This window comes from Opisthorchis viverrini (assembly GCF_000715545.1).
Source record: "Opisthorchis viverrini unplaced genomic scaffold opera_v5_387, whole genome shotgun sequence".
NCBI classification, from domain to species: domain Eukaryota; kingdom Metazoa; phylum Platyhelminthes; class Trematoda; order Opisthorchiida; family Opisthorchiidae; genus Opisthorchis; species Opisthorchis viverrini.
The window spans coordinates 393,590-408,473 of record NW_008752044.1 but is presented as its reverse complement, the minus strand read 5'-3'; the positions used below and the strand labels follow the sequence as shown (position 1 = coordinate 408,473).

General features: G+C 44.3%; 2 protein-coding genes across 2 annotated transcripts in view; one reads left to right on the top strand and one right to left on the bottom strand.

Moving 5' to 3' along the window:
• Nucleotides 1-1,318: 1,318 nt before the first annotated feature.
• Nucleotides 1,319-14,884, top strand: part of T265_10603 (hypothetical protein) — a gene marked incomplete at both ends in the record, with an annotated part of 48,828 nt that continues 35,262 nt past the window's right edge. The window contains 4 exons of the mRNA XM_009177024.1: nucleotides 1,319-1,455; nucleotides 1,497-1,671; nucleotides 2,354-2,455; nucleotides 10,262-10,399. Of these exons, the coding sequence (XP_009175288.1) occupies nucleotides 1,397-1,455; nucleotides 1,497-1,671; nucleotides 2,354-2,455; nucleotides 10,262-10,399 (474 nt within the window). The remainder of the gene's footprint in view (nucleotides 1,456-1,496; nucleotides 1,672-2,353; nucleotides 2,456-10,261; nucleotides 10,400-14,884) is intronic.
• Nucleotides 3,422-14,346, bottom strand: T265_15201 (hypothetical protein; the record flags this gene model as incomplete). Its single annotated transcript, XM_009177025.1, has 5 exons — nucleotides 3,422-3,513; nucleotides 4,979-5,199; nucleotides 9,298-9,454; nucleotides 11,723-11,788; nucleotides 14,238-14,346. Coding segments are annotated over 5 exons (642 nt in total), but the record flags the coding sequence as incomplete, so codon positions are not given.

Below are 14,884 nucleotides of genomic sequence, written 5' to 3'. Positions count from 1 at the left end.
AAACTGTGGTAGCTGTAACCACTGTACTACAAGTACGTGGTTCTCACAGCTGATAATGATGATAATGATACTGCGCCTAAATACTAGATAGCTACCTACCTTGGACATCTTTGCAAAGGCGTTTGGGCTATTCGTGATCATACGCGAGGGCGCCATTTGTTAACCATTACATGCAACGCCTCGAAATTACATTTCTTTTCTATCCGGTTTCAGTGGTTAGCTAAACGCTCGCCGCTTTGTCTCTCCACTCCCCCAGATAGTCTGATTCACTGACCCTTGTATATGTGTTTCGGAAACGGTACACGTCAGGCTTAAGGGGAAAACGCTATCAATGAGGAGGTCTATTAACACCAGTGTTAGTGGTGCATGTATAGATTTAATTTTTCTGGGAAAATGGAAGATGAATTTTAGTGGCTACATACAAACAGGATTCTGAATCTAGAGGCAATATTTGGAGTCGGGACTGACCTGCCACTGCTCCTACATTTTCTGGTCGCCTTAGCCGAAGAAGGAAGTTTGATTGAGCCACTTTACCTTGAGACTTCCGTCAAATGCCTGGCCCATAAGGCAGCCAGAAAAGATATGGTTTTATTCTGGGGCCCTACTGGTGGCTTCTACCTTATCAATCTAACTCGCTAGGCAACAGGGTCTAGGATTTTCTTGAGGAGTCTTGTCACGAGTCAGTAACTCAGTAGTTTGGTTTGTTTGACTTAGATGGGGGTTTACCAAGTCCGGGAGCGTAGTGAGTAAGGCGCAGCAGGTGAGTTTTGAGCACTAGGGTGATTCTCCCTCCTGCTTGTAGAAATGCTTTTATACTTTCGCAACAATTCTAATTGGTTAGCTTGATCGAACGAGAAATTTAGATGAGTCTGTATTATGGAGTTCAAAACCTGGCGTGGAGGGATGCACGGTGTGTTTAGATTCATGACACAATCTGGGGCGGTCAATTACCTTTGAGACAGTTCACTTTGACTCTATTTCAGTGGCCGTTTTCCTGGTTTGGGTCTCTTACTTTAACGGTGAAATTTCTGAAGCTCCAAATTCCGTTTACCTGATATATTCCTTCTTTAATAGGAACTCTGCCGCCTTTCTGCGAGCCCTCATTCACGTGCAACATATTTCGTCGGGTATTTTGTGGCCACTCGTAAACGATGGCAGAAGCTCGTCGCGCAGTCTATTTTGCGAAATTTTTGAAACCTGACCGGAACTTCAGTAATCTTGCATTGACTGCCAGCAAATCCATCTATCGGCAATATGAACAAAAGTTTCAACGTTTTAAGGTATCAGGGCGCTTTCTGTAGTAATTTTACACTGGCAGAATAAGTTTTACAATGGCCTGTATCCTGCCAAACCCGGAAGCTGGCCAAGCACTGCGATCTTGGTCTTTATATGCTCAATGCTTGGTTGGGATGTGAGCTTTGGGGTAGTCCCAAGTTTGGAAAGTTACTTGAAAAGGTAAGCTTGACGCCATCTTTTTCACCGGCTTTCCTCCCCAGGCATCTTATTTCGGACATGGTTAGATGTCACATGGTTGCTTCACTACTCTATTCGTTATTCCTGTGGATATCCGGGGCTCTCATCAAGAGATACACTTTGTTGTTCCTCTATAGTTACACGCAATGGATTTATGAGATTCATTCTGGTCAGTCTTGGAAAACTAAAATTTGGGCAGTAAGTTCCATGTTTTGAATCGCTTCAAACACAATGGTGACCCAAATTGGAGCTGTTTTTTTCCTATTCCAGACATGCTCGAATTTTTCGAAAGGTAGAACTGAAACTGAAACCGCCGTAGTCGTTTGTGGGATATGTTAATCCCAATTTGGGTGTTTTGAGGTGGATATACGATTCAGCTAGGCAACTCAATGAATGAAATCATTCTAATAGTTATTTAGTACTACTGTAAACCATGGTGGCACATGCTTAGGTGAAACGATTGCTCCTCAGTTTGGCGTTCATTCGAATATTAAGATTGTTCAGCACGGGCATCTGTAGGGTCTGTCGGTGCACTCGAAGCATGTGACATACATCATGCAAACATCGGTTTAGCCATACTGAATTGCTCCAGGTAATTAACTGGCAACTTAGTTACGATCATATGCTTTGTACATCACGTGATTGACCAGAGAATCCTGTATGGATTGTCTGCAGGTTGATTCGACCCCGACTTCAGTCAGGGCGCATCCGGTCTGAGCTTGTGATGTTGGTTGAACTAGACATTCAAGTTGTCTCCACGATCTTTGAATTTGGTGGATTAAATAACCACACAACACTCTAAAATACTATTCCCGTTGTTGCCCATTTTCGCAGTTATCCTGATGTTTCTACTCCATGCATTTTCTGTCATTTTTTGCAGGTGCTGGTGAAGCTGTGCAAAGGTAAACATCCACGTCTGTACAGTTTTCAAGGGGCACTTCCACGGCTTCCATTGCCGTCCGTCTCTGACACCATACGACGAGTGAGTATCGAGCTGTAGGTGCACTCCTGTACAAAATACCACATCGCCACTAGACCGTGTTTTGTTCCACACCAACACGCTCATCAGTTTTTTGCCTTTCTGGTGATATTCTTCGGATAGACAGACCGATTTGGTGTATGTAGTCCTGCAACATCCGTACGTTGGGCTGGTAAGAAGCGGAAATGAATATTATCTAGAAAGTTGGTGTTTTTCAGAAGTACCAGCCTATGCGAAACCGGAACGATGACAAAAATTACGCCCTAATACGAATGTCGTTGGTTAACTTCGGTCGCAACGCATTTTAAGAATTAATTGGAAGAGTATGCCTCCAGAATTGTGTAAAAAATCGTTCAGCTGTAACACTTTTTTGGTGCCTAACTGCGACGCCACCAGAAGGAAGTGTGGGGGCTGGAGTACTTCCAAGTTGCCCAAGCCTAGACAGGGGAAATCGACAGTCAGAGGTCGGGCTCGAACCACCTTTGTGCTCTCACCGCTGAGCCATCTCTCCCAGAATGATTTGGTCCCGAAATTTGTTGCATTTCGGAAGAGGAATGCCTCTGAGAAAGAAACAGCCTGATCATCGAGATCGAAAAGTATTTTTTGTGCATATACCATGCAGTACTAAAAACTACCGCTTTTTCGTTGTTTAGGGGATGATAGGGACGGATGTTCTTTTGAAAACCGTCGAACTGAACGCCAAGAATGCAATGATAGTCGCTGAATTAGTTACGGGACACAATGCCAGTGAGACAATTTGCGAAAAAAAGTGAAGCGATAATTCACTCCCAGCAGCGTCTTCCTGGGTGAGGGGTTAAGCATAATAAAGGCAAATTCAGTCGATCTTTCTCAGCACGACCTCTGGAGCAATCCAATCAACCCACCGTAAGCAGGAGAAATACTGAAATATCATTTCTGCACCGCTGCAAGGCACCGATCCTGGATGATCTTCAAGCCGGTCTTCAAATTTATCGCCTCTGATGCGTAGCTACCCAATTTCCGGACAAACTGAACATGCCTTTATCTCTAAGGCTTGGTTGTATGTTCCACTTTTCCGTTTTCTAGTGATCGAAAATTGTAGCAGCTGGAACCAATGCGCTTACGGCACACGGTTTATAGCTGATAAATTGAATTGAATCGAACTAAAAAAACTGGACTTCTTCAGCTGTAGCACCTTTTTCGGTGTCAAGCTGCCATGTCACTCGAAGGAAGCACGAAGGCTAGGATACTGCCAGGTTGTATAAGCCTAGACAGGAAAGTCGAGATGCAGAGGCCAGGTTTGAACACGGAACTTCCGGCCAGTAAATTCGCGCTTTAACCACAGCCATCTCACCTACGTAATCAACAGACTTTTGTCAGGGTTCACCACGTCCAGTGGTGCAAGACATGCCTGGCCTCTCCTATCACTCCTTTTGATTTTGTTTTGTTGTTTGAAACTCCTCAGCCTGCCGCTGAAACTTCGGGGATCAAGATGCTCTAAAGGTGTCCTTCACAGACATTGAGTATCCGGACGAGATAACCCTCTTCACTTCAATCCCTTCAAATCTGCAAGCCGTTTTAAATAACCCAGATCATTCCGCCGTACGGTTTGTTATGTGTTTCACATGCGCAAAGGGTTTCTGTGAAGGACTCGATGGGGTCGAAAACCAAAATCCATGCTAGCAGATCAGTCAATCGATGTGGCAGATGAACTTGTCCCAGCTGCATAAATTCCGGTGGATTGGGTGGAGACGAGATTACTGCTTGAACCGAGAATGTCAAGGCAGCTTTTTCCAACTTCTAACACCCATGGCACCGATGTTACATCAATTTGTCTGCATAGTGTATATTGAAATGTCGCCATCCATACTGATTTGTGAATCAGAAACGTGGGTATCACACGAGGGATGTGTGGAGGCTCTCAGCATTTGTGACAAGTAGTATCTGCGAAGCATGGGCCGGGCTTGGTGGGAACATCAGGTTAGGAAGAAGGAACTCTCCAGCGATGAATGCGCTACTCACGTCTCGTAGGTTTCGCTGGGATATACTTCACATGCCGAAGGACCGTCTGCTTTACAGAGCTCGTTTTTTCCAGCCCTGTTCTGAGTGGAAGCGACCGAGAAGTGGACAGTCCATGACCTGACGACGAATTACGAGAGCACCGACCAGTAAATTTAGTCGGATTGACGACTGACGCCTTTCTGGATAGGAACCCCGAAAATCAACCCACCAATGGTTAATGATGCCGTTAGACGGTTCAATCACGCATTCGATAACTCTGTTGTATCAAAACTATTGCCTTCACTACGTGGCTACTCAGTTTCCGGTTCCTTCAACTAACTAGACTCATTCAATATGGACCAGCTGATTACTAATCACTTCCAGTGCTTGGCTACATTTTCTCCGATCTCCTAGTTTTCGGATACCGAAAATGTAACAGCTAGTATGTGGTTTATAACTGAAAAACACACTGAATGACAAGACACTCTCCATTATGATTTCACAGGGGCGAGATGGCCCAAGTGGTTAGAGCGCGGATTTACTGACCGGAAGGTTCGTGGTTCGAACCCAACCTCTGCCTCTCGACTTCTCCTGTCTAGGCTTGGGCAACCTGGCAGTATCCCAGCCCTCGTGCAACCTTTGGGTGGCATGGCAGTTGGGCACCGAGAGGGTGCTAAAGCTGAACGATGGTTTCACTAGTGCACTGGTTGGTGACAGGAATAATGCATTCCGTGGACCTGGTCCTCTGAGGCGCTTGCCTATTGCACCTTAGTCGGATCAAGATGACACCGTATTTGATGCCAAACCTCACTTTGTTTACGAGTTTCGTGGTTATGAACTAAAAACTCAACCATACTAGATGAACCTTGACGCTCATGTGGCTTTGGAACGCTGTCTAAACCAGGTTGATCGCTTCGAAACTAGCAGATTCATTCAAGAGTACTGTATACAACAACTTCAACCTCACGAGAAAAGATACTCGATGAGATGTTTACGGCTGACTGGAGAGACCTTCGATTTAGGGTTTTGGTCTTTTAGAATGTCCTCCAACCAGCGTGTGCGCAGCATATGTTGCGTCGCGCGATTTCGCGACAGCGGATAGCAAAGAGCTATCTATCCTGAAATCAACAACCAACCAAGCATCAGTGTACGCTAAAAGCGTTTCCAATTTTTCTTCCTGAATACCATATGTATCTTTTACAAGAGTCGTCAAATTCGATAACAAACTGTTGTTGACATGAACGTTGGATTTTTTTTCGAATCTACTACTTGATCTCCACGGAGGCAACATCAAAGTTTATTTCTAGGACAATACCTCAATTCATGTTTATTCGTACCTGTCGGTTTCTACCCCCTAACCGATCTATCGTAAAGCTTAGTCATCGCACTAATCAACAAACAAGGACATCAGACTGAACACCCAGCACTGATCACGTCACTAGTCATAAGAAATCTCACGGATTGGTTCCCTGACTACCTTAAAACCCAATCAACCTACTTACTTACTCACTTGGCCTGACGAGGCTTTTGTGTCAAAAGCGAAACGTTGCCCAGCAATAAATCCACCAAACCCCTCTGTAACAACGATACAATTCAAACACTATGTTCCCCAGGAAAGAGGACGCCTTCAAGAACGCCGTCATCCAGCTGCACAGGTGTACGCTATCCATCGAAGAAACCTTCCAACCATGGGGCTGTTTGTGACAGTATCGGTTAGGAGTAACCGATGAGCAAAAGTCTACGTCCAAATTTCACAATCTTTTGGTTTACCTCCAAAAAAATATCCAAACTACGCTACCCGATAAGGAAAAAGGCAGAAAATCTAAGGGAACCACCAAATTTGTTACGACTAGTATCCTGAGACTCTGAAAGTGGGCTCATCTCAATTGTGAGGTGCATACACCATTCAAGATGCGAACGGCGATCATGTACGTTGAGAGTAGGGGCACGATAACTGTCAAAAAACGGTTATCCATGCAGTGACAGAGTTGCATCCATGCGCGCTTAAAATAGCTATCTGCTTGACTAAGATACTAAACAACAAATTATGCAAAAATTATCTAAGACTGATCGTATGGTATTTGTATTTCAAGTAAATTGGTGTACGTCACAAACAATGGGCTTTATTTTTTTTTAGCTGGACGTTGTTGCCCATGGTTACCAGTAATTACACTAAATTCCTGTTCCTGATGCTGTGTTTTGCTGTCATTTGGTTTTGCGAACCAACCTTAGCTGACGTCATCCGAATCGGAAGCGAATTACAACCACGTGATGTTTCGCCACGTTCTGTCTGCAACAATCAGGCCGAGATGACGGCAATCCCCACGTGTTCGTGCACGTGGGACAGCCACTGTAGCTTTCTTACGTTTGAACAGAACGCCCGAACGCGTTGGGTTTTGAATGTACAAACCATTGTCATTGGAGCTGACTGATCGATCTCTGGATTTTCGGCCTGATGATATTGTACAAATTCAGCTATTGGCTGGTCGTAGCTAAAATCTTGGTGTGACAAAATTTCCCTCAATTTTCCTTCAGAGATCCTTACAAGGATCTCTGGTTAGCTGAGGATAGAGAACCACTGAATTGACCAACTTAAGTCGAAAAATTCGAGCACTAACTGCTTCCAATCAATGTCAGTTGGTATTCAGAGTCAGCCAAGTGTAATATTTCGGATGAGTTTGAAACTCTCTGTGTAAATAAATAAAATAAATAAATTGTTCAGCTGTAGCACCCTTCTGGTGCCTAGATGCCATACGGCACGAAGGAGGCGCTGGGATACTTGGCAGGTCGCCAAGCCTAGACAGGGAAGTCGAAAGGCAATGATACTTACACCGGTTTTTCAAGTCAGTTTAGTAGTACTTGCTCTCCGTTACGCTTCTGTCACCACGAATAAAAATGACGTTTCGTTTGGTTATTTTAGATATTTTAGAATTAGTATTTTTTGGTCCCGTATAATCGTCCCTGTGTTGTCTCACGCGGGCTAAAGGTAGTTCAAATGAAATTGATCCAATGGAAGAAAAACAAAGAAATATGATGGTGTTTAAAAATATTGGAAAAACGTTCCCGTTCCCCCCCCCCCCTAGCTAACCCGTCGTTCAATCGACTGATGTTCAATTTTGCATTGAATAATTATGGATTCCCACGTGATTCATTTGCAATTGCTTACTGTGGTCACCACGGCCTTGAACATTGAAACGTTTTGACGGAAACGCGTAGTATACGATAAATAACTATGTCGGGTTTGCTATGATTCGAAACTGTCCCACCGGGATGATGACAGCGTTTCTTTTGGACTGTAAAGTATACTGAATAGTTGTCCGACACCAACGCATTTTCTCATTTTCCCACACAAGACGTCCAAATCGTGGGTTCCTTCTGTCACTATTTTGATAAACACAGTATTCCTACTTGTAAAAGGGACGCTCATTTCGGGGTTCGTTGCACCTACCTACGTTGCTTTTGTTTGTACAGACAAATGCAATAATATATGCCAGCTTGTTTTCTTCCTAACGATTGCAAGAGCGTTCCGCAACTCAAATGGTCAACCACTGGACGCCCATTCATTAGACTGCCCTGTGAATTTCAAGAATGGCCTCATGCTAAGGGTTTATTCTGATGTTGAAAGGCTCATCCACGTTGGGATTCATTAGCTGTACTCGGCCACGTGACCTTGACTAATAACTTCGGAACCATAACAGGGAGCCATAACCACACTTGCACTGTCAGTGTGAAAGTGAGCTACATATGCAAGCACACAAGTGTGACAGGTTTAACGTCTCGAAATGGAACTGGGTTCTAGGCTAAAGGAGACATCATCAAAATACGCGCCTTGGTTTGGCCGGCCCGGTCATTGTGGTCATAGGCAATTTTTACTCCAGACATGTGATACCCACTGTCGTTAATCAACCACCGTTATATAGAATCTTTTTTTAAATGCGCGATTACAGAAAGCAGTTTAGGGGTTAGTGTGTGACATTGGTCTTTTCTCTGCGGCTCGATATGGCTTGCTGGTTAGAGCACGAACTTAATGACTGGAAGGTCTGCGGTTCGATTCCAACCTCTGCATCTCGACTGCCACAGGCTTGCGCAACCTGCTAGTATCTCACCCCTTTTGCTTCTTTCGAGTAGCATGGCATTGAGGCACCGGAATGGTGTTGCAGCTGAACGATGTTTCTTTTGTTTTTTCTCCGTCCTGATCATTTGGAGCAAAGAGAACCATTGCTTCAGCTATCGTTGTTTTTGATCGTGACAAAATCGACGCAAAGCAGTCCTGTAAATTCGGCCACTTTCTACGACACGCTTCAAGGAATAAGTCAGGAACAAAGTTGCAGAACACCTGTGACACAGTGAAGAGACTCAATCTGAAACTAGTTACCGGACTGAAGAATGTCTTAATCTGGAACCAGATGAGCTTTCTGAAGAGTTCGCTCCTAACTACTCAACTATGCTATCTTGATACTTTTGAACCAAGTGAGTTTCCTGTGACCAGTACACGTTTTTTTATCCAGTTCAACTATTCTCTGGAACTGCATTGTGTGGTTCACTACTTTAAGGAATTCGGGATTGGCGTATTGTCGATATCCAAAGAGGCGTTAGAAGACAGGGTAACTGTTCTAAAACACTAGTGTGTTTGGGGATCGATTTGAATTTTAAACAAATCTGTCTCCTAAAATGGATACGCTTGATAAAATAACTCAAGGTCGGTCTACTCGCCACCGCTTCAAACAAGTATCTATTGTGGTTTAGCCAAACCAAGGCTGTCCAAGGTGCTTATAGGACCAGGGAACAATAGATTTGGAGCTTTGTGATTGCTGTTCAACGGAGAAGCCACAAGAAACAAGTAAACAGTCGTTTAGCTGTCATACCTTTCCGCTGCCCAGCTGTCATTGCATCCGAAGAGAGCACGAGAGCTAAGATGCTTCCTGGTTGCCAAATCCTAGACAGAAACAGTCGAGATGCTGAGGTTAGATTCAAACCACAGAAAATGCGGTCAGTAAGTTCGCTGTTTAAACATTGAGCTATCTTGAGTCACCTGTTGTGTCTAGAATGTGATTGCTTTTCAGCTAAATCATATAGCCGGCATTCATCCTAGGTAAAGACAAAAGTTGGGACTCTCTTAGGTATTCCAAGTCTGGACACTTGCAATCGAAAATTCGCGGGGTGGATTCGAACCGCGCAGCTTTTATTTTAACCATACCTGTGCGCTCCCGCGAACCCCATTGTCGGGCCAAATCAGCTGATTCGGAATATCGACCCAAGTTGTCTGGCAGTGTACAATTTATAGTATGTGACCCAGGAAACACAGTTGATTGATTTTTAGAAACATTTAAAGACCGTGTAAGTTTTTTTGACGATATGTTGCGCGTAGCATCTTGCGCAACTCCCAGCTTTAATCAAGATAAGGTAACGAGAGATTGTATGATCTCACTGATCGGATAAGAGATAGAGCTTTTCCTAAAAGACCAATGTAGTATTCTAACGACCAATCAGAGTCATTAGTACTAGTTGGATAAGAATAGAAGGCGGGTCAGTTGTTCAACATGATTAGGACAGGCCAGCACCGCGCTCATAGCCCTCCTGTTTTTTCTGTCACTTGGTGAAATAATGAACTTCACTCACGTTATAAATTCGTCCCAGTTATGTGAGCTTTCAGAGGTTTTTATGCACGGGAGGTGTGACTGGACGTTGATATATGTTTTACTGTGTTGCCAGAAAAATATATGATATATTTTTCGTGCGCAATTCTACTGTCATATTTGCCATGCCTGTAGCTTGGCTGACTTCATTCCTACTCATCACACCAAATCTCATTGCCTGCTCTTTCTGCAGTACTTGCTTTCTGTGGAGCCATTACTGGATGAGGATCAGATGCAACGGACTAAGAAACTCGCCCAAGATTTCGAGACCAACGAGGCGGTGAAGCTTCAGCGTTATTTACGACTGAAGCGACTCTGGGCTTCTAATTACGTGAGCGAATTTTGCATGATTGGTTTGTTGTGTCTGGAAACTTTGTTATTATATGGACAATTCATTTTTCTGTTACTGAACTTGTCAGGCTTTAAGTTACTCCTCACCCTGTGATCCTGTTTGAACACTCTTTGACCTCTGATGCACTTGCGCGACTGTGAACCGTAAAGTATGCACAACCGTTTCAAATGCCACATTTTCCCTTTTTGATGATGTCGGGGTCGCACTTGTGCGGATAGCTACGCACTTGAATCACTATCTGATATCCTTGATGTTCACAGCAATTTCGAGCATCTGCTTGTCTAAATGTTGTGCTTTGAAGGCAGTGGTTTGGAAACGTGGGTGCCAGTGGGCTGTGTCTCTAGCACATAGCAGTCAGCATCACGGCTGAAAAGCAGTCGAGTTATCATGTTTGGATCTTATACTCAGATGTATAGTCAGCTGTTAGCCTTGAGCTATCTCGAGCTCATTTAGGATAAGTGATTGGCTCAGCTCAATCCATGGGATGTCGAAAACGCATCGATCATCTGAGTTACTTTCTTGGCTTCTATGCGCATTACTGGTTCTGTTTACCCACCAGATTCAGACAGTACACCCGGGACATCATTGGTCGAATACATGGTTATATCGGTTGTTCACCGCGGCGCTTTTTCCTCTCATATCACACCTAAACGTAATACATGCTGTAGGTTGGAGTGCGGGTTGAATTCCTCATCCAAAAGGCAACGTGTCCTTCAGCCGAGTCATTTTCATGCGGTCCTTGACTGATGATCATTCAGACGTGTCAATCATTTATCGTCACAAACTATCCTCGGGTTTCTGACTGAACACCAGAAATGTTTTTGTTCAAATGGATTTGCTCAATCTACGTGTGCAACCGTTTGGATACCAGTCGTCCGAATTATCTGTTACATCGCTCGCTGTCCTTGTTTTTGGGGAATTTTCCAGTTTCTGTGTTGCCCAAACGTCTTCTCAACCTATCGGCTTTTGTTGTGGACAGTCCATTGGTGTGTGGAGTGGACGAAGGCCATGTGCTTGTTTTGGACATTATCACAAACCAAAGTCCGTAGCTAGTAACCGAATCAAACCTACCCAGTCCAGCAAGCCAATATGGTTGAACTGGCTTTTGGAAAGTACATCTACAGGGGAATAGGGAAGCAGAGCAAAGACAAAAGTGCAATAAGATGCTAGACAAAAACCCCGTCTAAACTGTTCATAACCGTGGCGAGAAAGGTATGTGACTACTAGTGACTTTACAACTCGCGTATTAGAAGTTCCAGTAGCAGCGGGAGTATCTACGTGATGGCATCCGAATCCACATACCAACCAAACGATAGGACGTTTTCCAGTCGGCAACTCACGATATTCTTCCGTTCGTAACCGATCTTCCTGTAGGAATATGAAAAATGTGCCTATCAGGATCCAAAAGTGGTTCTTCTAATGTGTAGCTATGCTTTCCCAGTCACATGGTGACTTGACTTTCATTCACTAGTTCGTGATCATACTTTGGCAATGCGTTTTCGAGGAACAGAATGGCTCAAGTCAAACTCAGAACGGAACCTGGGTCAGTAGGTGACAGTCAACTATCTCAGTTTGAATGTCAAACACTCCAGCAGGCGAGTAAAAAAGAGATTGAATTCAGAGAAACAAAACAGGGACAAAAAGTCGAGCAACTGACACCCACCTAAGAAGATTGAACGACAAAGATGCTTGACGATTGACTGAAACGGAGAGCTTCCGATTAACCGAGAAGGTCGATCCACAGGGACCGGAAGAACTCATTCAGACCTCCATCAACTATCTAGGTTCGAGGCACTGTTGAAACATATGCAATCATGAATCGAGTGGCAGTCACGGATATGGACATTATATAAACGGTTGTACGTCATTGCTAGAAAGTCATGTAGTTAAACATCCGTCCAACCTAATGGTTTTATTATGAGACAACCGCATGCTGCCTGCCTTCGAAGTTCACTGTGCGAACCCACCAGATGGGTTGTGGGGTCATAGGAGCGAGGTGGCTTAGTGGTTAGAGAGCGAGTTTACCGACCGAAAGGTCAGTGGTTCGAACCCGAACTCTGCCTCTCAACTTCCCCTGTCTAGGCTTGGTTGACCTGGCAGTATCCCAATCCTCGTGCTTCCTTCAGGTGGCATGGCAGCTAGGAACCGAAACGGTGCTGCAGCTGAACGATTTTTATTTTTATGGGGACATAAAAGACCTAACTAATCCACCAGCTAGTCCGCTGAAGAGGGACTTTTAGATCCAAACAAACTTTCCGAAAAAGAGCGGACACGTTCATCGAAAAACTGGAGATGTTTGATCTAACAAATGAGCATTTCCTGCTTCAGGAATACAGAATTTCCCAAGAACGTGCACAGGTGGCGCGCTGTTCATGACTCACTTGCTTTAATCAGCCACCTGCTTGAAACCTTCTGAAGTGGCCTCTTAGCTAGGGTGCACCCCGAAAGAATAAAGAATAGAGCGATGTGCCGTATCCAACTTTTCGTCATGTGACAGGAATCTTACTATAGGGGCCTATTGCCAATAAGGACACGAACTATTCGCCAGAAGCTAGAAGGGCCTAGTTCGCACATTCCTGCACAGACCATGTACGTTTGTGACACAAAATCAAGCGCGGTTCTTATTGAACCCAGAGCTAATGCTTTTCTCAAAACAGCTTTTAACAAGGCAAACGTATTTGTGCTAGTTCACCCAGCTGATGGTCGACTGGGCTAGCAGTCAAGCCCATGGACGCTCCGCTGTTCGACTAGTTCAGAGTGTGAGGTAGTAGTTAGCTTACAGATAACTCTGGGTTCTCCGAGTAATAGTTGGTGTCGAGTGCCGTAGGCGCATACCGAAGGCCTGAGTAGTTGTTGGAGTGCCGTCAACCGTATGAAATGCAAGTGTTTGGAACGATGGCAAAGGCATAAAAAGCAAATGTTATTGCCTAAAACAGTGAGTTTGGCAAAATGTGAAATGTAGCAAACGGTGAAATGTTCGTATCCTCAGAACTCTGGTGCGGGCATGAGGAAATTGTGGAATTCTGATAGGCGCTGACACCCAGACGTAAGATGTCACAAATGACTGCTGTTTCAAAGAAAATGCTCTAGTGGTTGTTGAAGTCGTTGACACACTGAATTCAAGATCGGCCATGGATGAATTTTTACATTTCAACATCAGTAAGCAAACAACTCACCTGATCCCAGTAATAAGGTCAGTGAATTTCAGACAAGGCGTTGTCCTACTGAAAAGTACAATCTTCCGTAGTGCTTGTGTGATGGTTACGAGCTGTTTTTACTAAGTGGACACACGTAGAAACACGTTTATTGTAGCGTGCACAACAAGAGCCTGGTGGCTGGATGGTCTCTACTCGAGGTAAGACAGCTGAAGGAGGAGATAGCTGTCTTACTAGCAGGTAGCAACACCAACTACTTCTGGTGCTTTGAATCGGCTTGGCTTTCTGTATAGGGTGGAATGAAGGTCACGAAGTAGCCACTTTGAATATGTAACCATTCACACATCACTTTAGTTCTTCACCGGATACTCAAAGGAATCTCAGCTGAATCTCAGCCTTATGATGTCAGAGAATTTTCAGCAACCTTATAGTAGTGTGTTACATGTAAACAAGTAATCAGTAGTTTCTAGCTTATTCGTGATTCCGGATAACGTTACGACTTGCAGTTATCTTTAATTGAGTCGAGATAACCACCAATCTTCCGCTTCTACAAGAATGATTCTCAGAGTATTTCGCGTTGTGTGTCGTTTCAGTATACCGTACACCAGATGGAGGTGGGGGGGTCGAGATGGCCCAAGTGGTTAGAGCGCGAATTTACTGACCGGAAGGTCCGTGATTCGAACCCGACCTCTGGCACTCGACTTCCCCTCTCTAGGCCTGGGCGACCTGAGTATCCCATCCCTCGTGCTAGGTACCGAAAGGGTGTTACAGCTGAACGATTATTATTATTATTATTATTATACCGAATGGAGTATTCTCTAGAGTGATAATCTGCTCCCAGGAACAGTCAAGTAGCCAGAGCTGAGTTTGAACAATAGAGTGGCTAGCAGCTCCTCTTCTAAATGTTAGGACTGCTCGAGCTCAGGCTAAATAAGCACTGAGATGAGGGTCACCTGGTGCAGTCAAACCCAAAAATAAACCACGACTGACCTTAATGGGTGGTCTCCAGTTCATCAAGTAACGCTTAGATTTCGCTTTGGACAAACAGCGAAGCAAAAGTTAGGACTTATAGAAGGCCAGTACGATTTTCAAAAGACCCTTTAGCCGACGATCACTCAGTAGTTTGTAAAAAGAACCATTTATCGAAACTTTCGCACAGCCCAAAGTGATGTTCAGTTGCCGATCTGCTTTTGATGAGAGACCGAATTTCGCTTCTCTTCATTTTGACACCTCTTGGAGAGGTTACTCTGGTGATTACTATGACCTATGTCTCAGCATTTTTACCCTGCTTGACCTTTGCACCGCAAAA